At 39.4% G+C, this 22,895-nt stretch overlaps 1 protein-coding gene and 1 pseudogene across 1 annotated transcript in view; both read right to left on the reverse strand.

Annotated features, from left to right (window-relative positions):
• Positions 1-317: 317 nt before the first annotated feature.
• Positions 318-3,211, reverse strand: LOC105730721 (wee1-like protein kinase 2; annotated as a pseudogene).
• Positions 3,212-8,264: 5,053 nt separating this feature from the next.
• LOC105730722 (calcium-binding and coiled-coil domain-containing protein 2-like) overlaps positions 8,265-22,895 on the reverse strand; it is a 44,278-nt gene continuing 29,647 nt past the window's right edge. Inside the window, exon 2 of the mRNA XM_021676047.2 lies at positions 8,265-9,302. Coding sequence (XP_021531722.2) covers positions 8,727-9,302 — 576 coding nt within the window. The 3' untranslated portion in view covers positions 8,265-8,726. The remainder of the gene's footprint in view (positions 9,303-22,895) is intronic.

Genomic DNA, 22,895 nt, shown 5'->3' on the forward strand with positions numbered 1-22,895 from the left:
CAACCCCTCAATCAATTTCCAGACTTGAGCCAGTTTACAGCAGAACCCCTTGAAATGAGGAGAGGCTGAGTACCCTTGAGGAAGGACCCCACTACATTACTGACAATTTATGCTGTTAATCTTTCTTCTATCCTTCCCCAAGGAGACTGTCAGCCTTTTCCAGGACAGCTGGGCACTGGGGAAAGGGAAATGATCAGCCATTTCAGGGGCTACTGGACACTGGCTCTGAGCTGACGTTGATTCCAGGGGACCCAAAACATCATTGTGATCCTCCAGTTAAAGTAAGGGCTTAGGGAGGTCAGGTAATTAATGGAGTTTTAGCTTGGATCCGACTTACAGTGGGGCCAGTGGGTCCCCGGACTCATCTTGTGGTCAATTCCCCAGTTGTAGAATGCATAATTGGCATAGACATACTTAGCAGCTGGCAGGACCCCCCACACTGGCTCCCTGATTGGTACAGTGAGGGCTATTATGGTGGGAAAGGCCAAATGGAAGCCATCAGAGCTGCTCCTACCTAGAAAAACGTAAATCAAAAACAATGTTGCATCCCTGGAGGGACTGCAGGGATTAGTGCTACCATCGAGGACTTGAAAGATGCAGGAGTGGTGATTCCCATCACATCCCCATTCAACTCTCCCATTTGGCCTGTGCAGAAGACAGATGGATCTTGAAGAATGACGGTGGATTATCACAAGCTTAACCAAGTGCTGACTCTGATTGCAGCTACTGTACCAGATGTGGTTTCTTTTTTTTTTTTTCCCTGAGACAGAGTTTCACTCTTGTTACCCAGGCTGGAGTGCAATGGCACGATCTCGGCTCACCGCAACCTCTGCCTCCTGGGTTCAGGCAATTCTCCTGCCTCAGCCTCCTGAGTAGCTGGGATTGCAGGCACGCGCCACCATGCCCGGCTAATTTTTGTATTTTTAGTAGAGACGGGGTTTCACCATGTTGACCAGGATGGTCTCGATTTCTTGACCTCGTGATCCACCCGCCTCGGCCTCCCAGAGTGCTGGGATTACAGGCGTGAGCCACCGCGCCCGGCTTCAGATGTGGTTTCATTGCCTGAGCAAATTGACACATTTCCTTGTATGTGGTATGCAGCCATTGACTTGGCAAATGTCTTTTTCTCCATTCTTGTCCATAAGGTCCACAAGAAACAACTTGCCTTCAGCTGGCAAGGTCAGCCATATACCTTTACTGTCCTACCTCAGGGGTATATGAACTCCCTGGCTTTGTGTTATAATCTCATTTGGAGAGACCTTGATCACTTTTCACTCCCACAAGATGTCACACTGGTTTGTTACATTGATAACATTATGCTGACTGGATCCAGTGAGCAAGAAATAGCAAACACACTGGACTTACTCATGAAACATTTGCATGCCAGAGGATGGAAATAAATCTGACTAAAATGCAGGGAGCTTCTACCTCAGTAAAATTTCTAAGGATACAGTGGTGTGGAGTCTGTCGAGATATTCCTTCTAAGGTAATGGATAACTAGCTGCATTTGGCTCCTGCTACAACCAAGAAAGAGGCACAGCACCTAGTGGGCCTATTTGGATTTTGAAGGAAGCACATTCTTCATTTGGGTGTGTTACTCTAGCCCATTTATTGAGTCACCCAAAAGCCAGTAAGTTTTGAGTGGGGTCCAGAACAGGAGAAGGCTTTGCAATAGGTCCAGGCTGCTGCGCAAGCTGCTCTGCCACTTGGGCCATATGACCCAGCAGATCCAATGGTGCTTGAGATGTCAGTGGCAGATAGGGATGCCCCCATAGGTGAATCCCAGCGGAGGCCTCTAGGATTTTGGAGCAAGGCCCTGCCATCTTCTGCAGATAATTACTCTTCTTTTGAGAGACAGCTCTTGGCCAGTTACTGGGCTTTGGTGGAAACTGAACGTTTGACTCTGGGTCATCAAGTCACCATGCGACCTAAACTGTCTATCTCATTAGCCAGGAAGCGATTATCTCCTTCCTCCACTTCCGGTTTACTTATTGATGTTGCATGGCCCAGGTCACCAATTTTATATATCACATTGGCAGAGAGAAACCAATCAGCTTCATTTGCAACTTCTTCTATGACTCCAGAGGAGTCACTTTGCATCTTGTGACAAATGAAAATATGACTAGGTTTGATGTCCCGGTGTACCATGCCAGAGTTGTGGATGTACTTAAGTCCAAGGGAAATCTGTAGAAGGATGTCCTTGAGTTTTGGCTCTTGGAAATGATTGTGAAACTTAGTGTTTTCAGATATAGCAGCTTGCAGACTCCCACCATAGCAGTATTCACTCTGAATGATCGTGTGGTCATCTTCTACCCATGAGGAATAGTAACGTACCACATTGGGATGATGTCCAAGCACTGCATAAGCATAAACTTCATGCAAACCAAATTCTCGCTTGATAATTCTGCCAAAGTTTTCATAGAGCGCTTTATTGCATAAACACATCCATTCAGCCTCTTAATGCACTTGTAGACCGAACCAAATTCACCAACTCCAATTTTTTCTACCTCCAAGAATTATTTTTCATAGCGAGAAGCCATGTTGGTTTCTCGTAAAACACATCTCTTGGCAGGCAGCCCTCCCTTGCCTTCCTCTGGACCAGCTTCCTCAAGATCTCCTCGAATTTTCCTCTTCCCACCAGATTGAAGAAATAATTTTCTATAGGACTCTGGAGTGAAGGGATTAATATTGACCAATGAAAATGAGGCCATCTCATCCCTGAGGGGAGCAGGTGTGAGCTTCAAATGCTTAGGGCCTCTGGAGAGAAGCTTCCCTGTTGGAGAAATCGCCAACCGACTCAGCATTCTTTTGGGAGTAGAGGAGCTGTCACTGGGCAGCAGCTTGCTCCTGCTGTCTGGTTGGGCTGGTGTCTCAGGACATGTGAGAGGGTGTGACACTGCTTGCTCCTGCTGTCTGGTTGGGCTGGTGTCTCAGGACATGTGAGAGGGTGTGACACTGGAGTCCTAAGAATCTGATCTGGACTTTCTTTGTCTTTTTCCCATGATGTGTCGAGCTCATGCACACTCCTAAGGGGAGTCCGAGGTGGTGTATGCTTTGCCTCTGAATCCTGCACTTCACCGTTCTCTAGGGTTTGGCTTGAAGCCTCCCTGCTTTCTTGTGCTTTCTTCTGCCCTTCAGTCTCAGTCTCCTCCTCACAATAGGAAAAGTTTAATTTCTGTCTTGGTTCTTTGTTAGTATCTTTGTCACCCATCTCAGCCAAAGAACTTTACAACACAGGCAAAAAGCTCTATCAGAAGGGAACACTGTGAACCTACACAAGTTAGGAGGAGAAAATAATTTAATCTGCAGGTTTCGTGACGGTAGCCTGAATTTCCCTCTACCAACTAACAGCTACTGGGTGCTTTCTGACCCATCAAGCCATAAAGTGGGTCATGCACAGCAGCATTTCATCATCAAAGGGAAGTGGTATATATGTGACTGGGCTTGAGCAATTCATGAAGGCACAAGTAAGTTACATGAGGAAGTGGCTCACATGCCCATGGTATCCACTCCTGCCACCCTGCCTTCTCTTCCCCAGCCTGCACCGATGGCCTCATGGGGAGTTCCCTATGATCAGTTGACAGAGAAAGAGAAGAGTAGGGCCTGGTTCACAGATGGTTCTGCATGATATGCAGGCACCATTCGAGTGTGGACAGCTGCAGCACCACAGCTTCTTTCTTGGGCAGCATGAAGAGCAGCATGAAGGGAAATCTTCCCAGGGGGTGGAATTTTGAGCAGTACACCTGGTTGTGCATTTTGCATGGAAGGAGAAATAGCCAGATGAGTGATCGTATACTGATTCACGGGCTGTAGCCAATGGTTTGGCTGGATGGTCAGGGTTTTGGAAGAAGCATGATTGGAAAATTGGTGACAAAGAAATTTGGGGAAGAGGTATGTGGATGGACCTCTCTGAGAGGTCAAAAACTGTGAAGATATTTGTATCCCATGTGAGTGTTCATCAACAGGTGATCTCAGCAGAGGAGGATTTTAATAAGCAAGTGGATAGGATGACCTGTTTTGTGGACACCACTCAGCCTCTTTTTCCAGCTACTCCTGTCATTGCCCAATGGGCCCATGAACAAAGTGGCCATGGTGGCAGGGATGGAAGTTACACATGGGCTCACTTGCCAAGGCTGACCTGGTTACAGCTACTGCCAAGTGCCAAATTTTCCAGCAGGAGAGACCAACGCTGAGCCCTTGTTATGGCACCACTCCTTGGAGTGATCAGTCAGCTACCCAGTAGCAGGTTGATTATACTGGACTTCTTCCATCACTGAAAGGGCAGAAGTTTGTCCTCACTGGAATAGACACTTCCTCCAGATATACGTTTGCCTAACCTGCACACAGTGCCTCTGCCAAGACTGTCATTCATGGACTCATGGAATGTCTTATCCACCAACATGGTACTCCACACAGCACTGCCTCTGACCAAGGCACTCACTTTATGGCTAAGGAAGTGCAGCTGTGAGCTCATGCTCATGGAAGTCACTAGTCTTACCATGTTCCCCATCATCCTGAAGCAGCTGGATTGATAGAATGGTAGAATGGCCATTTGAAGTCACAATAACAATGCCAACTAGGTGACAATACTTTGTAGGGCTGGGGCAAAGTTCTTCTGAAAGTTGTGTGTACTCTGAATCGGCATCCAACATATGGTACTGAATCTCTCATAGCCAGGATTCACAGGTCCAGGAATCAAGGGGTGGAAGTGGCAGTGGCACACCACTCACCATTGCCCCCAGTGATGGTGAGTGGTGCCACCCATACAATAGCAAAGTTTTTGCTTCCTCTTCTCTCAACATTACGTTCTGCTGGCCTTGAGGTCTTACTTAGTTCCAGAGGGAGGAATGCTGCCACCAGGAGACACAACAGCAATTCCATTAAACTGCAAGTTAAGATTGCCACCTGAACACTTGGGGCTCCTCCTACCTTTAAATCAACAGGCTTTAATAAGGGAGTTACAGTGTTGGCTGGGGTAATTGACCTGAACTATGAAGATGAAATCAGTCTACTATTCCACAATGGAGGGAAGGAAGAGTACGCATAGAAGACAGTAGATCAGCATCTGTTAGTATTACCATGAGCAGTGATTAAGGTCAATGGGAAACTACAACAGCCCAATCCAGGCAGGACTACAAATAGCCCAGACCCTTCAGAAATGCTGGTTCGGGTCATTCCACCAGGACAAGACTATAATCTGCTGAGGTGCTTGCTGAAGGCAAAGGGAATACAGCATGTGTAGTAGAAGAAGGTAGTCATGAATACCAGCTACAACCAGGGGACCCGCTGCAGAAATGAGTACTGTAATTGTCATGAATATTTCCTCCTTCTTTTGTTAAAAACGTGTTCGTGCATGTATACATACACACTTGTTCTAAGAAAAATCTTCATTTTATTTCCTTTGTCCTTTTTCATGTGCCATGAAATTCATTGACTTCATATCAGCATTTAAGTATCGTTACCTTTATATAATGGCATTTGGGTTGGGGATTGGTGTGTTTTCGGTTGTATAAAGGATAGTTGTATTATGTTAGGTGTAATTATGACATTATTATCTTTATTTGAAGGTTGTGTTTGATATCAGGAGATGTGTGTGTATTGGTTCAAGTTAACAACGGTGTGGACTTGTGATGGTTAATACTGAGTATCATCTTGGTTGGATTGAAGGATACAAAGTATTGATCCTGGGTGTGTCTGTGAGGGTGTTGCCAAAGGAGATTAACATTTCAGTCAGTGGGCTGAGGAAGGCAGACCCACCCTCAATCTGGGTGGGCACCATCTAATCAGCTGCCGGCGAATACAAAGCAGGCGGAAAAACGTGAAAAGGCTACACTGGCTTAGCCTCCCAGCCTGCCTCTTTCCCCTATGCTGAATGCTTCCTGCCCTCAAACATTGGTCTCCAAGTTCTTCAGCTTTGGAACTTGGACTGGCTTTCTTGCTCCTCAGCTTGCAGATGGCCTATTGTGGGATCTTGTGACTGTGTGAGCTAATACTACTTAATAAATTCCCTTTTAAATATGTATCTATCCTATTAGTTCTGTCCCTCTAGAGTACAGTGACTAATACAGAGGTAAACAATGAGAACACATGGGCACATAAAGGGGAACAAAGGACACCGGGGCATACTTGAGAGCTGAGAGTGGGAGGAGGGAGAGGAGCAGAAAGAATACCTGTCAGCTACTTTGTTTATTACCTGGGTGATGAAATAATCTGTACACCAAAACTCCATGACACACAGTTTACCAATACAACAATCCTGCACATGTACCCCTGAACCTAAAATAAAAGTTAAAAAAAATTTGCTCCGGGACCAAAGAGTTTCCCTGATTTCTCTCAATGTCAGCACTAGAAACTAAAGTGCACAAAAATCAAGGGAAATTCCATTGGTTTCATCAGACAGTCAACTTTGATCAATCTACGTGAACTATAAGAATAAAATAAGAATTTGGGGGTTTTATGTATACAAATCAGCTGTTTGTTATCTGAAAAAAAATGTGTTAGTGGATCAGAAAAAGATTTATAGTATCTATTATCTGTGAAAATGTTTTAAATTGCCTTCTTGAATGAGATAATGTCTTGGTTTCCCCCCCGATACCCCAATGGATTTAGTTGCTGTCAGATGGTTCTCTTTTTCACTTTGTGAAACTAGAACTTTAAAATAATCAAAGTTTCTCAAGGAATTTTTCCAAGGTTGAGTATGTTTTCAAATTAAATTCATGAAAATTTTCAGAAATGGAAAATAATATTTTGAAAAACCCCAAATGAAATAGATGTGTTTAAATTATATAGAGTTTGAAAACACAATTTCATTTGATGACCATCTAATATACAATTAGATAAATACTCAAGCTCTTTTGAGTGGGGACATTGGGAGACTGGAGGTGAGAGGGGGTCCTAGCAGGTGGGGATGCACCTCAGTTTCCCAAGCCTTGCCAGTCTTTTCCTCTCATGCTTCCCATTGTCTCAGGAGTAGAACCATTGGTGGATGAGGAAGAGAATTCGGTTGGTACCTCTGCACTGAACACCAACCTAAAAGTGTGGGTAAGGGTGATTAGAACTCTTGAGAGTGAGACAGGTGTTGTGTGAGAGGGAGAGAATTGCAAAGTGAAGGTGTGGAGTTAGGTAAACAAGGGAAGTCTCTGCTCCCAAATTCAGTCCTTCCAGGGATGAAGGCCCTCACACATGAGAAGCATAGCCTCAGTGCTCCAGTTAGCACTGGAAGATCACATCACACATTCAGAATTCATGGATGTCAGAGCTGAGGCTGTGGCCATGTGATCCTGTGGCCACTCTGAATACAGGGCCAGGACTCTTCCAGAGTCTGTCTGTCTACTTCTTGATGGAGAGATTTTTTGTTAGGGCTGCAAAAACTGGGCCCAGGAACAGTTCTTTGTCCTTGTATACATTTGGGAGGTAGCAGGATTGTCCTCATTCATAGAAATTAAGATTCAGCAAAATGCATGCAACTTGGCTTGGATTATGGAGGGGCATGGAGAAGACCATTTGGGGAGCCCAGTTCCTAACCAGAGGTGGATGGCCAGGGTGCAGGGGCACATGGGGTAGCCCAGGCTGCCTGTCACCCCTATATTGGTTTAGATCCTTTCCTTCCATGAACCTCAGTTTCCCTCTCTGATGGCTGATGGCCTGGGGGCTTTTCAAGAGCTTGTCATTCCAAGAGGCTCAAAGGAAATCGTCTTAGACAAAGCCCTAGGTAGGTAACAATTGGGTCAGCCCAGACCAGGGTTCAAATTGGCTAGCATTTTACCTCCAGATCCAACCCCAGATCTCTCCCTCCAAGCTTCTGAAAATGACTTTGACTGCAAATGGATCTTCTTTCTTTTTTAAAAGGCCATAAACTGAAAGTTTATTTTAAATTACCTAAGTCCCTGAAACAGAAGAGTAATTTATTTTTAGTATGAAAGTGATTAACAATAGTTGTCTCATTATTCTGACTTATCCATATTCAAAACTCACCTGCTCAGAAAACTGCAAACCCATAGTTTCTAACAATCCCTATTTAACCATTAAGAAAGGATTTATAACAATAAAAGTTATGTACATAGAAAGATCAGAGAGTAGAAAGTGCTAACCAGAGGTACCCAGAAAAGCCTTCTGTGACTGAAATAATACTTCCTGTCTAAGGTTCAGGAATAAGATGCTTCTTTTGGGGCTGAGAAATTTACATGAGAAACCTTTGGTATCCAAATTGGACTTCTGAGCTCTTTGCTGTGCCTTTTGGCTAGTCTAAAGCAATCAGCTGGAGAAAGCAACTGATTGAGGAGTAGGAGGAGAAAGGAATTCTCAACCTCGGACCAATCTCTGGCTCCAGGGTTAGGACTGAGAACAAATACACTCAAGGCCTGCCCCTGAATGGCAGTGGGACAACTTGGAAAACTAATGATTTAGTGTCAAGTCAGGCCTGTTGTGAATACCTAGGTTGGCTCCATCCCAGGGACCTTGTACTGAAGACCCCCCGGAAGAATGATAGGTGAGAGGATGATACAGCTAACGTTATGTAACTTAAAGGTAGTAACCCACAGGATGGCACCAGAAACTCTTAACAGTGTCCTTCAGATAAGTGACATGACTCCACTGTTAGTGGCAGCCGGGCTGAGTAAATCTCTAGTAATTTCAGGTTAGGCAGGATCTTGACTCATATAACTCATGGTAGAAGCTATAGGTTCTACTCTATAAAATCTCTGTATATATCCAAGAGGCTGGGACGCTCATAGAGAGTGGCAGAACACGTGGTCTTCAAAGATCTGCTTCTCTCTTGCTGGGAAGGTCTTGCCACAAATTGGACAATTCAGACAAAGGGCCTGCATCTGCTGTTGCTCCAAGGTGTGATCACAAATACCATCTGCTTTGCAGATGGGGCATTTCTCGATGGAGAGTGGGCTTGGGGAAGAACTTTCTTGGATACCAGAATATGAGTTTCCATAGACAAGTCCTGGATTTTGTCCTGCGTCTCCTTCATCTGAAGTAGGTACTTGATACGGCAAAGAATTAAAATCCAGACCCATGTAACTGAGCAATCTGCTGTTCTCCCTCTGCAAAAGATCATTTTCTCCTTCCAATCTCTCTTTCTCTCTCTGCAGAACATTACATATCATTTTGTTCTCACTCAGTCTTCTTGACAGGTCAAAGTTTTCATCCATTAATTCCTGTTGCTTCTTCATTGCAGTAGTTTCATTTTGCTTCATCTCCTCCACTGTCTGCTCGAGCTTCTTCTGGTCCTTCCTCTGTTCAGTTAAACTGAGAAAGAGGTGGATCTTCTGAGGTGTGAGGATGTGTGTAGTTTCCTATAGAATGTGCCTTTGGTTTTGGTACTTCCTAATATTCGTAAGGTTCAAGGCAAAAAATGTATGGTGGCACAACAACCAAACGTCTGGATGCTTACAATGTAAACGCCAAGCTCCAAACTGTTAAGGAAAATATGTTCTATCTTCAAATTTAAAATTAAATAGGGCTGGGAGAAGATTTGGCTTGGTCTGTTGCTCACTGGTGCTGTGCTCCTGAGAAAGACAGATCACCCCTCATACCTGAAGTTCGTATATTAGAGCTTCTCCACCCTGATTGCAAGTAGGAATTATCTTAAGATACTTAGGCAAAATACTGTTGCCTGGGCCTCAATCTAGAAGAATTAAATATAAATATTGTGAGTGGGGTTGATGTAAGGCATTTAAACAAAAGATTTAAGTGATTCAATCTGCAGCCAGATGTGGTAACTTTTTTAAGATTATTATTATTATTTTTTGAGATGGAGTCTCACTCTGCTACTCAGACTGGAGTGCAGTGGTGTGAGTTCTGCTCACTGCAACCTCCACCTCCCGGATTCAAACAAGTCTCCTGCCTCAGCCTCCTGAGTAGCTGGGATTACAGGCATGTGCCACCATGCCTGTCTATTTTTTGTATTCTTCTGTGGAGGCAGGGCTTCACTATGTTAGCCAGGCTGGTCTTGAACTCTGGACCTCAAATGATCCACCTGCCTCGGCCTCCCAAAGTGCTGGGATTACAGGTGTGAATCACCATGCCCAGCCAGGTGACAACTTTTGGTCTGTAAAAGAATGGACTTATTCTCTTAGAAACCTTTGGCTCTTAGTATGTCTGAATCTAAAAAAAAAAAATTATTTCAGAGTTCAAAAGCTTTCTTTTTTCAATATGCTTTTCCTAAATGCTAAATCATTCTATTTTTGTTGGACTATATGACCTTTGCCTGAAAAATAAAATACTGAGCTCTTGAGAAATGAAAGTTTCTGATTCATTTTGATATTCTCAAACGGTGGCACCTGAGTGGCATCTCATTAAGGGCTCAATTCATTCAATATGGGCCAGGTACTGGATGAGGCACTGAGAATATCAAGAAGGATTCCACCAATTTCATCAAGAGGGGAAAAAAGTGAATATTTGGAGGCAGCTGTCTTTCTCCAGAGTAACTTGACAGGATTTCCTGCACTTTCCTTGTTTTCTCTAGAATTATTTCGGTACATAAATTTCCCTCTTCAAACATGTGGGACCTGAAGGCCCTTAAAGGCAATAGAATCATTAGGGCTTATTAATTACTTCTAGATTCTAGTGTTCAGAGCATTGCTTTATTTTCATAATTGCCCTAAAGTTACAACTTTAAGATTGAGAATAAATAAAACACAAATCTGGTTTTTAGAAGACATAGTTTTATTTGAAATAAAAGGGTTGCAATTCTCCCATGTCCCATTATTCTAACTTCTTGTTAAGCTCTAAGCCCTTCTTGATGTATCACAGATGAGAAGAAAATCTTTCTCTTCTTTCTCTTTGGAAGAAAATAGATTTATTATCTTTTATTCTATCTGGTTCTTGACTTCTTCACTGACTTGGAGTCCTAGCAAATACTCCTAGGGGTGATTGAAGGGACAGATGCATAAAGGCAGAGATGTATTCTTTTAAGATCTGTTTGCTTCCTCATGTGACATATTCTATGATAATTCCCTTTCATTGTTTCAAAGTTTGTTTTGTTTATATTCTTTCCCTCACAGCTAATTCATTTTGTATTTTCAGACCACCTTCATACTCAAAAGTCCTACAACTCATTTGGATGAAATACTGCAGCCTAATGCTCTGTTGGTTTGCTTTAGCAGTCTTTGTATATAATTTTCCTGTCAAAATTCACCGCATCTATTGAATGGATGTTAAGCTGCTCTTAAATCAATCAATGTAAGTTTTCTTTGCAATGTTATCTCTCATTCTATCCTAAAATGCATCTTTCACTCCTGTCTGGCCAGCCTCTTCACTGTTAAACTATTAGTCAATAAAATTAATACATTTTTCTGGTCATTTGTCGAATAGATATTTATATTGGGTCCCATCTGTTTGTGTTTGTCTCTGAGGGTGGTTCAGATACTTGGTACACATGTGCATACCTTTCACACCTGTCATTGTGACAGCCAACGATGTTAGTGTACCAATCTCTGTAAGAGGAAAATGGCTGTTATTGTTATCCCAGAGATATAAAGGAGATGTTTCGGCAAAAGAGTGAGAGTAGAGAAATATCATTCTTCTGAACTCTTCTATGCTTTGGGTTAATGAAAGTTAACTTTACAACTTCCATTCCCCTGGCTAACAATTGGAGGAACCATTTATCACAGGGCCATACAGATTAATAAGTGTGAAGTCCAGGTGTCTTTGGAGGGGCAGTCTTCTGGATCTTCTGAAACCACAAAAACTCCTTCTTCCAAAGAAAATGCTTGCAGCCATCAAAGTCAAGGGCAAGTCTCTGAGCTCCCCTCTTCATCTCAGCACTCTATTCTAAGATTCTGCTTTGGCTGTGCTCTAAGGGATAGGACCTGGGCTTTTGATGTTTGCACAGCAAACGCAAGATGCAGGAGCTTCGAGAGATCCTGAACCTGCCAAAGCTGCCAGATGCTCGGATCTTACTTTGCCATTGCTTGGTATTTCTGTTGGAGTAATTATTTTTATGGTTAAAGGCAATGCATCTGTTCTTGCTAAGGTCTTATTTCATTGGTATTGTTTGTTTGGATTTTGGAAAATTTCTAAAAGGAAAAGCAAACCCACATGGTCTGGAGAAAAAAGACTTGGTCAGCCACTCACATTGAGACTCAATAACCTGGAAGGTACACAGGAAATAGGAGAAAGGCTTTGAACACAACCCCCCAACCCGCAACACAAATAAATGCTAGCAAATGTGTGCAGAGATGATACAAGATGAGAAAGACATAGTTTCCAGTGGGAACTTAATGTTGACTGAGTTAAAAAAAGAAAATGAAACTATTACTAGATGGTTTCAGGATGTGGGATGGGATAAAATGAGGTACACATTTTATTTATTTAGGGTCCAAAGAGGTGGGCACATAGCCTATTGTGAGTCTTAAAGGATTAAGTGGATAGGTGAAATGCTGGGGGTTGCATCGGGGAAAAGTGCTCATTGCTACTCAGTGCTCATTGTTGTGGCTTCTAGAACCTCTCAGCTGACAGAGCAAGGCAATAAATATGTGAATACGCACCCATCTACACGTATCTATAAATATTTCTATATGTAAACATCTGTATCTATATTACACTAAACTGAGTTCATGACGATGTCTTCAACTCTAATCCATTGTTGCATGGCTCATCTAGCCTTCTCCATACCTGCAACCTCCCACTCCAACAGTGAGACCCTAGCTTCTGCCATCTGCCATCCATTTCTTTAATTGTTCAGGTCCCATATGCATGTATAGTAGTTTCAGAACTGTTAACCTATAGCTAATGGGAACATGTTAAGCCTCATTTTATTTATCTTCCCAAATGGCATTTGAGAAACTATTTGGCATGTCAGGTCCTAATGCAGCAGTGATACATAAGAATTCTTTTTTACATAGCTCTATAGCTCATTCCTTTGTCTTTTTTTTTTTTTTTTTTTTTTTGAGACAGAGTCTTGCTCTGTTGCCCAGGCTGGAGTGCAATGGCGTGATCTCGGCTCACTGCAACCTCCGCCTCCTAGGTTCAAGTTATTCTTCTGCCTCAGCCTCCCAAGTAGCTGGAACTACAGGCATGCACCACCACACCCGGCTAATTTTTATATTTTTAGTAGAGACAGGGTTTCACCATATTGGCCAGGCTGGTCTCAAACTCCTCATGTTGTGATCTGCCTGCCTCGGCCTCTCAAAGTGCTGGGATTACAGAGCTTACTCCTTTTTATTGCTAACATTTAGAGTGCTAAGATGGTGAACTGAGATGGTGCCACTGGATTCTAGCATGGACAATGAAGCAAGAGCATGTCTCAAAAATAAAAAGGTTAAAATGTTAAGTTTCATGTATGTTTTACTACAATAAAAATTTTTAAGTTAAAAAACTAAAAATTAAATAAAACATAGTTTAAAAATAAAAACATAATAAAAAGTCAATTAGAACATGTTGCTTGATAGTCCTGTTAAGGTCATCTATATCTTTAATGGCTTTATGCCTGTTTGATCTATCAGTTACTGAAGAGGAAGGATGGAAGTCTCCAACTGTAAGAGTGGATTTGTCTATTTCTCCAGTTTTGCTTGTGTATTTCTCTATTGTTAGGTGCATACATGTTTAAAATTATTGTATATTCTTGGAGAATTAACCCTTTTATTATTATATAATGCCTCTTCTTTATCTCTGATAATTTTCTTTGTTCTGAAGTCTGCCTTGTTTTCTGAAATTGACACAGCCACTCCAGCTTTCTTTTGATTAGTGTTAGTATGGTATAGCTTTCTTATCCATTTACTTTAAATCTTTCTGGGTCTTTATATTTAAAGTGTGTTTCTTGGAAATAACATATATTTGGGTCTCAAGTATAGACTTTTAATGTTATTTCCAAAGTTGCAGAGCTAGCAACTTTTATGGGTTTGAAATTTTAAACATGTACTTCACTATCAAATCATATGATCAGAAGTACGCCATGAAATATATTTTTATAAATCCTATAGTTATGTTGCAACTTTGGCAATTTGACATATTTCATTGCAATTTTTAGGCTAATAGTGTTAATTTGCTGCATATCAACACATAAAATATAACACGGTTTTGTGATAAATGTTAATATATCAAAATATAATACTATTTTGATATATTATCATTTTTCTTAATATAATATAGACTTTAAAAAAGTGGAAGCAGCTACGATGTCTCTTGGCCACTGAGTGAAGCTGTGGTGAAACATTATGTCTCTGATGTCAAGGGATTGTCCATCTGGCTGGATTTTAATTACTAAGAAATAAGAATTCTTTTGTATCATTGCTGTGTTAGGACCTGACATGCCAAATAATTTCTCAAATGCCATTTCGGAACATAAATAAAATCCAGGCTTAACATGTTCCCATTTCTCAGGAAACATAGGAACTTTATGCTTTATTATGTAATTTTATTCATTTATTTGCCATAACACACTACACTTGTTTTCTAGCAACATTGTTAGGAGAAAAATAAAGACTATTAATTTACCACAATTAGAAGTGAGAAGAGCTAAACTGTGTAGGCCAAAGAAATGATAGCTGGAGACAATAACATTGTTGGAGACTTGGTTTCTACACTTCTTGCAAAAAAAAAACCTCAAGAGCAGATGCACTTTGGGGATGAAAACTTGTTCTCTCCATATACACCATGGAATACTACGCAGCCAGAAAAAGGAATTAGATCATGTCCTTTTCAGGGACATGGATGCAGCTGTAAGCCATTATCCTCACCAAACTAACACAGGAACAGAAAACCAAACACTGAACACTACTCACAGTGGTAGTTCACTCATAAGTGAGAGTTGCACAATGAGAACACATGGTCATAGGGAGGGGAACATCACACACCAGGGCCTGTTGGGGGGTAGGGAGGCGAGGGGAGGGAACTTAGAGGATGGGTCAATAGGTGCAGCAAACCACCATGGCACACATAAGGTATATGTAACAAACCTGCACGTTCTACACATGTGTCCTGGAAGTTAAAGTAAAATTAAAAACAACAACAAAAAAGAAAAGTTAGAAAAAAGTAAAAAGAAAACTTGTACTCTCTTGGTTTACAGAGAAAGACGTTAACTTGTAGCTGGGAACTATCACATCATTTACTCTGGATTACTCTTTTCTTTTCCCCTTCATATTTTTCTGTTTTTAAATTTTTATAAAAATGTCAAAAAATATTTTAACATAGGTAAGTAAATATGGATTGGAGTAGTTTTGCTATTTCACTCAAATCTGAATTTCTTCTGGGTTATATGACAAAAATACACAATGATTTATTATCTAAAATATTTGTTATGGTCTGCTGACAACTGATCAATTTTCTTTCAGTGTTGCTGAAAACAAAAAAAGAAAAAACCTGATTTGTAAAATAAATTATTAGTCCAGTTATTGAAGTCAATTCACTTTCTCAACACCAATACCAATATTTTGAATTGCTTTTCTTATTGTCTCTGTGGTTTTTCTTCTTTCTTTGTGTAAAATTCAGGTTGAATTTATACACAGTAAAATGTACAGACTTTGAGTGCACTGGTTGATGAGTTTTGACAAGTATAAACACCTTTATCACCGCGCCATGTTAAGTTACAGAATATTTTCATCACCTCAAACTTTCTTTTCGTCCCTTCCCAGTCAATCCCCACATCCTTGATCAGGCAACCATTGTTCTGATTTTTCTGACCGTATATTAGTTTTGCCTCTTTAGAATTTCTATTAGATTAGTGCAAAAGTCATTGGGGTTTTGCCATAACTTTTGCACCAACCTAACAATAATTGGAAGCATATAATATGTAATCTTTTGTGTCTGGGATCTCTCGCTTAGCTTAATGTTTTTGAAATTCAACTGTGTTTTAGCTTGCATAAGTAGCTCATTCTTTTAAAAATATTTTAATTTTTTTATTGACATGTAATAGTTGCACATATTTTGGGGTACATGTGATATTTTATACATGTATAAAAGCTTTAATGATCAAATCAGGGTAATTGCAATACCCATCACATCAAACATTTATCTTTTCTTTGTGTTGGGAACATAATTCTCTTCTAGCTATTTTGAAATGTAAAATAAATAGTTCATTCTTTATTGCTGAATAGAATTCCTTTGTAAGAAGAGGCTACAATTTGTTTATTCATGCTCCCATTGCTGGAGATTTGGGTTGTTTTCAGTTAAATAAATCTGCTATGGAAATTCTTGTACATATCTTTAGGGGACATGTGTGCATGGTCTTCTTCAATAATAACCTAGGAGTGAAACTGCACGATTATAAAGTAGATGTATGTGTAACTATTAACAATAACTAATATTTTTTAAATGATTGTACAATTATAGACTCTCAATATAAATGTATGTAAATTCACAACAAAAATGTCTGAAAGTTCTGTTACTCAACAGAGTAATGCTTTTAATTTTAATCAGTCTAATGAGTATGTAGAGGTATCTTATTATGGATTTCATTTGTATTTACCAGATGACTAATGATGTTGAACATTTTTTCATGTCTATTGGCCATTTGTGAATATCCCTTTTGAAGTGTCTAAGCCTTTTGCACATAAAAAAATCGGGTTGTCTCTGTTTTTGAGTTACAGCAGTTCTTTATACAGCATGTATACATATTCATGTGTGTGTGTATATAGATTCATGTGTGTGTATAAAGATAGTTTGTTTCCTTCAATCTGTGACTTGTCTGATGATTTTATTTATTTTTTATTTTATTTTTTGAGATGGAGTTTCGCTCTGACACCCAGGCTGGAGTGCAGTGGTGTAGTCTTTGCTCACTCCAACCTCTGCCTCCTGGGTTCAAGCAATTCTCCTGCCTTAGCTTTCTGAGTAGCTGGGATTTCAGTTGCGGCCACCATGCCTGGCTAATTTGTTGTATTTTTAGTACATATGGGGTTTCACCATATTGGCCAGGCTGGTCTCTAACTCCTGGCCTCGAGTGATCCTCCCACTTCGGCCTCCCAAAGTTCTGGGACCACAGATGTGAACCATTGCACCCAGCCACGTCTGATGATTTTCTTGATTGTGTGTTTTGAAGAGTAAAATACTTTCATTTGGGTGAATTTTAATTTATAATCTTTTTGAATAATTAATACATCATGTGTTCTGCCTAAGAATTCCTTGCCTATCCCAAGATTGAGAAAATATTCTCCATCTTTCTAGAATGATTTGGTGTAAATGTAATCATTTACACCAATAATCCCTCTGAAATTAACTTTTGTGCCCAGAAAGATACAGGGGAGTCGAAGTTATTTTTTTTCCCATATGGTTATCTAGTTATTCAGTACTGTTTTTTGAAAACACACTCCTTTTCCTATCCCATTAAATTGCTTGTGTTGATATCTTTATCGAAAACCAGTTGGCTATATAAGCATGTATTTATTTCTTCACTCTCTACCCTGTTCCATTGCTCTATAAATCTAAACTTACTTCAGTGTCAGAATGTCTTCATTACTGTAGGTTTCATAGTAAGTTTTGAAATCAGTTACTATAGGTCTTCCAACTTTGTTCTTTTCTAAAATTGTTTTGGCCATTCTAGGTGCTTTTTTTCTGACATAAAATTTAAAATTAGGTTATCAGTTTTTATAAAAACAGTCTTCTGGAAATTTTATTGAGATTGTGATTAATCTATGAGTCAACTGGCAGGGAATTGATTGCTTAACAATATTGAATCTTCTAATCTGTGAACATGGCATATCTCTCACTTTATTTAGATCTTTATGTCCACAATGTTTTGTGATTCTCAGCTCACAAGACTTATATATATTTTGCTAAATTTATTTCTAATTATTTTTCTTTGGGATACTATTATTGGTTGTTTGTTTTAAGATGGAGTCTTGCTCTGTTGCTCAGGCTGGAGTGCAGTGGTGTGATCTCAGCTCACTGTAACCTCTGCCTCCTGGGTTCAAGCATTCTCCTGCCTTAGCCTCCCAAGTAGCTGGGATCCATGGTGAATTTTTGTATTTTTGGTAGAGATAGGGTTTCACCATATTGGTCAGGCTAGTCTTGAACTCCTGACCTCAGGTTACCTGCCTGCCTCAGCAGGCAAAGTGCTGGGATTACAGGCGTGAGCCACCACACCCAGCCTCTTTTGAATACTATTCCAAAGGTTATTTTAAAATATTTTCTTTCCAATTGCTTGTGGAAAATTGCATTAGCTTTATATCTTGCAATTTCAATGAATTCACTTATTAATTATATTTAATAGTAGTTTGTAGTTTTTAAATGACTTTGTAAGTGTAACAGTCACATACGCTGAAAAGAAACACATGTTTACTTCTTTATTTCCAATTTTTATGGTCTTTATTATCTTTTACTTGCTTTATTTTATTGGCTAAGACTTTTAGTACAAAATCGAATAGAAATGGTGAAGACAGATGCCCTTTCCTTGTTCTTGCATTTAGGAGAAAGTTTCCAGTCTTTTATCATAAATTATGATATTCACTGAAGGTTTTTGGTAGATGGTCTTAACAGATGAAGAAAAGTCTTCTTCCCTTCTTATGTGCAGAGGTTTTTGTTTGTTTTTCATTTCACTTTTTAACAATAATAAATGAGTTTTCAATTTTTGCATCTCTTTAAATGGTTATATAGGTCTTCATTTTTTAGCCTCTTTATGTGGAGGATTATATTAATTGATTTTTAAAAGTTGGACCACTCTTGCATTCCTGGAATAAATCCTGTCTGGTCATGATCTAGTACTTTTTGAAATGTATTGCTAGACTCTAATGGCTAATTATGCTTTTTAGGTTTTGATATGAAAGTTATGTTGGCCACATGAAATGTTGGAAAGTGTCTTTTTCTTTCTTCCAAAAAACTTTGTAAAATGTTAGTTGGTGTTATTTCTTCCTTAAATGCTTGATGGGATTTGCCAATGAAGTCATCTGATTCTGAGGTTTTCTGATTGAAAAATGTTCTTTTAAATTGTAAGTTTAATTTTTTTTAACAGATGTAGGGCTATCCAAATTTTATATTTTTCTTATTTCATTTTAGCAAATTGTATCTTTCAAGGAATTTTTCATTTGAGCTAATTTGTCAAACTTATTGGCATAAAATTGTTCATAATTTTTCTTACTTTTAAAAATGTATAGGAGATTATAATAATGTCATCTCTTTCAAGGGTGAAACTGGCAATGGCCATTTTATCTCTTTTGAAATAACTTTAGATAGAGGTTTATTATTTTGTTAATACTTTCAAGAGACCCATTCTCAGTTTCATTGATTTTCTCTATTATTTGTTCATTTTCTATTTCACTAATTTCTACTTCACTTCGATTTTCATTGTTCTATTCCTTTTGCTTTAATTTCCTCTTCTTTTATTATCTTCTTAGGTGAAAGTTTAGATCATTGCTTTTAAAACTCTCTTTTGTTCCATTTAGGGATTTCCCTCTAAATGTTGCTTTAACTGCATTTTACAAAATTTTGATACATTTGTTTTTCTTATCATTCAGTTTGAAATATTTTCTAATTTTCTTTGTGATTTATTTTTCAGCCCATGAGTTATTTAGAACATTGTTGCTTAGTTTCCAAATACTTAGAAATTTTTATGATCTTTTTGTTATTCATTTGTTGTGACAAAGATCATACTTTCAGTTGTTTTGTTATTATTCGATAATACACTTTGTATACATTCAGTTCTTTGAAATGTATTCAGACCTTTTCATGGCCAAGCATATGATTTATTTTGGTGAATGTTTCATGTACACTTGAAAATATGTATATTCCGTGGTTGTTGAGTGCAGTATTCTATAATGTTAATATGGCTAAATTGGTTGATAGTGTTGTTCAAATCTTCTCTATATTTATTGATTTTATTTTATTTTTAAAAAATAAATATTTTGTTGTGTTTTAGGTTTTGGGGTACATGTGAAGAACATGCAAGATTATTGCGTAGGTACATACATGGCAATGATTTTCTACATATTTGTTCTACCAATTTCTGAAAAAGAAATATTACATTCTCCAAGTTAAACTGGAGATTAATCTCTCCTTTAGCTCAGTCAGTTTTTGGATCATATCTTTTGAAGCTGTAACTTAGGTACATACACATTTAGAACTGTTGTATCTTCTTAATGAATTGTTTATTGCATCATTATGAAATATCATTATTTCTGTTTATGTCCTAGGGATCTTTGGAAGTTTGAACTTAACAGTGATGACTTAGGGTATGTGGCAGAAGAAATTTCTAAGTAGTAAAGCATTCAAGTGTAGCCCGGATGATTCTAACAATCATCATTATTCTCAGATGTTGGAAAAAAGAAATGACTTAAAGTTGGAAGTTATATTTAAAAGCAAAGCAAAGCATAAAAGTTTGGAAAATTTGAAACCTAGCCATGTGGTAGAAAATAAATGCCCATTTTCATAAGAAGAATCCAAGCAGGCTGAGGAGGAACCACTTGCTAGAGATATTTGCGTAACTAAAATGGAGCCAAGTGATAGCAGCCAAGACAATGGGAAAAAGTCCTTGAAGGATTTTTTTTTTTTCAAGATGGTGGATGGGGGCAGGGTTAGCATGCCTTTCCCACTTGGAAGAACAGAATAGTGTGGGGAGTTTCACACTGTGAACTTTTTCAAAGAGCCTCCATAGTAAGTTACCAGGAAAACTGAAAGAATTCACAGATTATTTGAAAGAAGCAGCAGACCACAGCATACTCTTTGAGACAGGTGAAAAACTGTGAGTTTTTGGAGTGTAGGAGGGGAAGAGCCCAACACACATCCCCACTGGGGAATCTGAAAATCCAGATCACAGGAGAAGGCTTTAACCCTACCTAGAGCTGGAATGGATTTAGGGAGTGGTGTGAAATATAAAAGTAGAAGCAACAGTGGGAAGAGCCTTGTAGGCATTCCCAGTCTCCAGGGAAGCCATCCTTGACTATATCTCACAGGGACCCTTGGGGAAGTCAGACAGTAAACTCAGGGAGAAAAAAGTACCTAACTGAGTTTTGAGATATAATTTTGAAGGGGCACAAACTCCCTTGAACAGAATCCAGGGGGCAAGTGGAAATTGTGCTGCAGATTTGAGTGCAGGAGCTGGGCACCTGGTCTTGTAGGCAGACGGAGAGGGGTGTGGCTTGAAAGCTGTGCTTCCTTTCTCAGTGGGGAAGATTATGACCTTGAGCAGGACTGACCTGTGTGCACAGGCTGCCTGGGTCTAAACCTAGTTCTGTTAGCAGGACACTACAGGAGTGAGATTGGCTACACCAACTGCAAAAGAGCTGGGTGAGGCCTACCACTGCCAGCTATTCCCAACTCCCCTTGTGAACTCTACTGCACAGTGGAGGCAGTTATACTCCGCTCTGAAACATAATCCCACTGGCCTGAGAACCACCACTCAACCCCCACAGTGGCCATGGCAGGTCCCACCCAAGGGAAGTCTGAGCTCAGAACTGCCTAACCCTCTTCCACCTGATGGTATTTCTCTACCCACCATGGTAGCTTAATACAAAGGTCATAAACTCTTGGGAGCTTTATGGCCCCACTCATCACTTGAGAAACACCAGAATATTTCCCCTGGTCAACTTAGGGCAAACTCAACTTCTACTGCTACTACTGCAGCTGGTGCTCAGTCTTTCTAAATTAACTCAGACAGTGTCATATATTTGGGGTTTACATAACCTATAAAGGAAAACCTGTCAGATTAACAGTAGATTTCTCTGCAGAAATCTTATAAGTCAGAAGGGATTGGGGCCTATTTTTAGCCTCCTTAAACAAAATAATTGTCAGCCAAAAATTTTGCATCCAGCAAAACTAAGCTTCATAAATGAAGGAGAGAGAAATTTTTTTTCAGGCAAACAAATGCTGAAAGAATTTGCTACTACCGAATCTGCACTATGAGAAATGTTAAAAGGAGTTCTAAATTTTGAAACAAAACCTCAATGTCTACACCCAAATATTGGAGGTATTACAACCAATATCATGGAAATACAGAAGATCATACAAGGCTACTATGAACACCTTTACGAACACAGACTAGAAAATCTAGAGGAGATGGATAAATTCCTGGAAATACACAACCTTCCTAGATTAAATCAGGAAGATTAAATTAGATTAAATTAAAACTCTAAACAGAGAAATAACAAGCAGCAGGATTGAATCAGTAATAAAGAAATTGCCAACAAAAACAAAAAAGTCCAGGACTGAAGGGATTCAGAGCTGAAATATATCAAACATTCAAAGAAGAATTGGTAACAATGCTACTGAAACTATTCCAACGATAAAGAAAGAGAGAATCCTCCCTAAATCATTCTATGAAGCCAATACCACCCTAATACCAAAACCAGGGAACAAGAAAAGAAAACTACAGATGAATATCCCTGGTGAATATAGATGCAAAAATCCTCAATGAAATACTAGATAACTGAATTCAACAGCATATCAAAAAGATAATATACCATGATCAAGTGGCTTTCATACCAGAGATGCAGGGATGGTTTAACATATACATGTCAATATATGTGATATGTCACATAAACAAAATTAAAAACAAATATACGATCATCTCAATAGACACAGAAAAAGCATTTGATAAAATCCAGCATCCCTGTATGATAAAAACCCTCAACAAAATTGCCATAAAGGAGACATACTTCAAAGTAATAATAGCCATTTATGAAAAACCCATAGTCAATATCATACTGAATGGGGAAAAGTTGAAAGTATGCCCTGTGTGAACTCGAACAAGATGAAGATGCTCACTTTCACTTCTATTCAACCTAGTACTGGAAGTCCTAGCCAGAGCAATCAGATGATGGAAAGAAATAAAGAGCATCCAAATCAGTAAAGAGGAAGTCAAACTGTCACTATTCACTGTTGATATGATTGTATACCTAGAAAACCCCAAGGACTTCCAGAAAGCTCCGAGATCTGATAAATGAATTCAATAAAATATCAGGATACAAAATCAGTGTACACAAATCAGTAGCACTGCTATACACCAACAACAACTAAGTTGA

This window comes from Aotus nancymaae, unplaced genomic scaffold (genome assembly GCF_030222135.1).
Source record: "Aotus nancymaae isolate 86718 unplaced genomic scaffold, 86718_ANA_hifiasm-v0.15.2.pri h1tg000041l, whole genome shotgun sequence".
NCBI classification, from domain to species: domain Eukaryota; kingdom Metazoa; phylum Chordata; class Mammalia; order Primates; family Aotidae; genus Aotus; species Aotus nancymaae.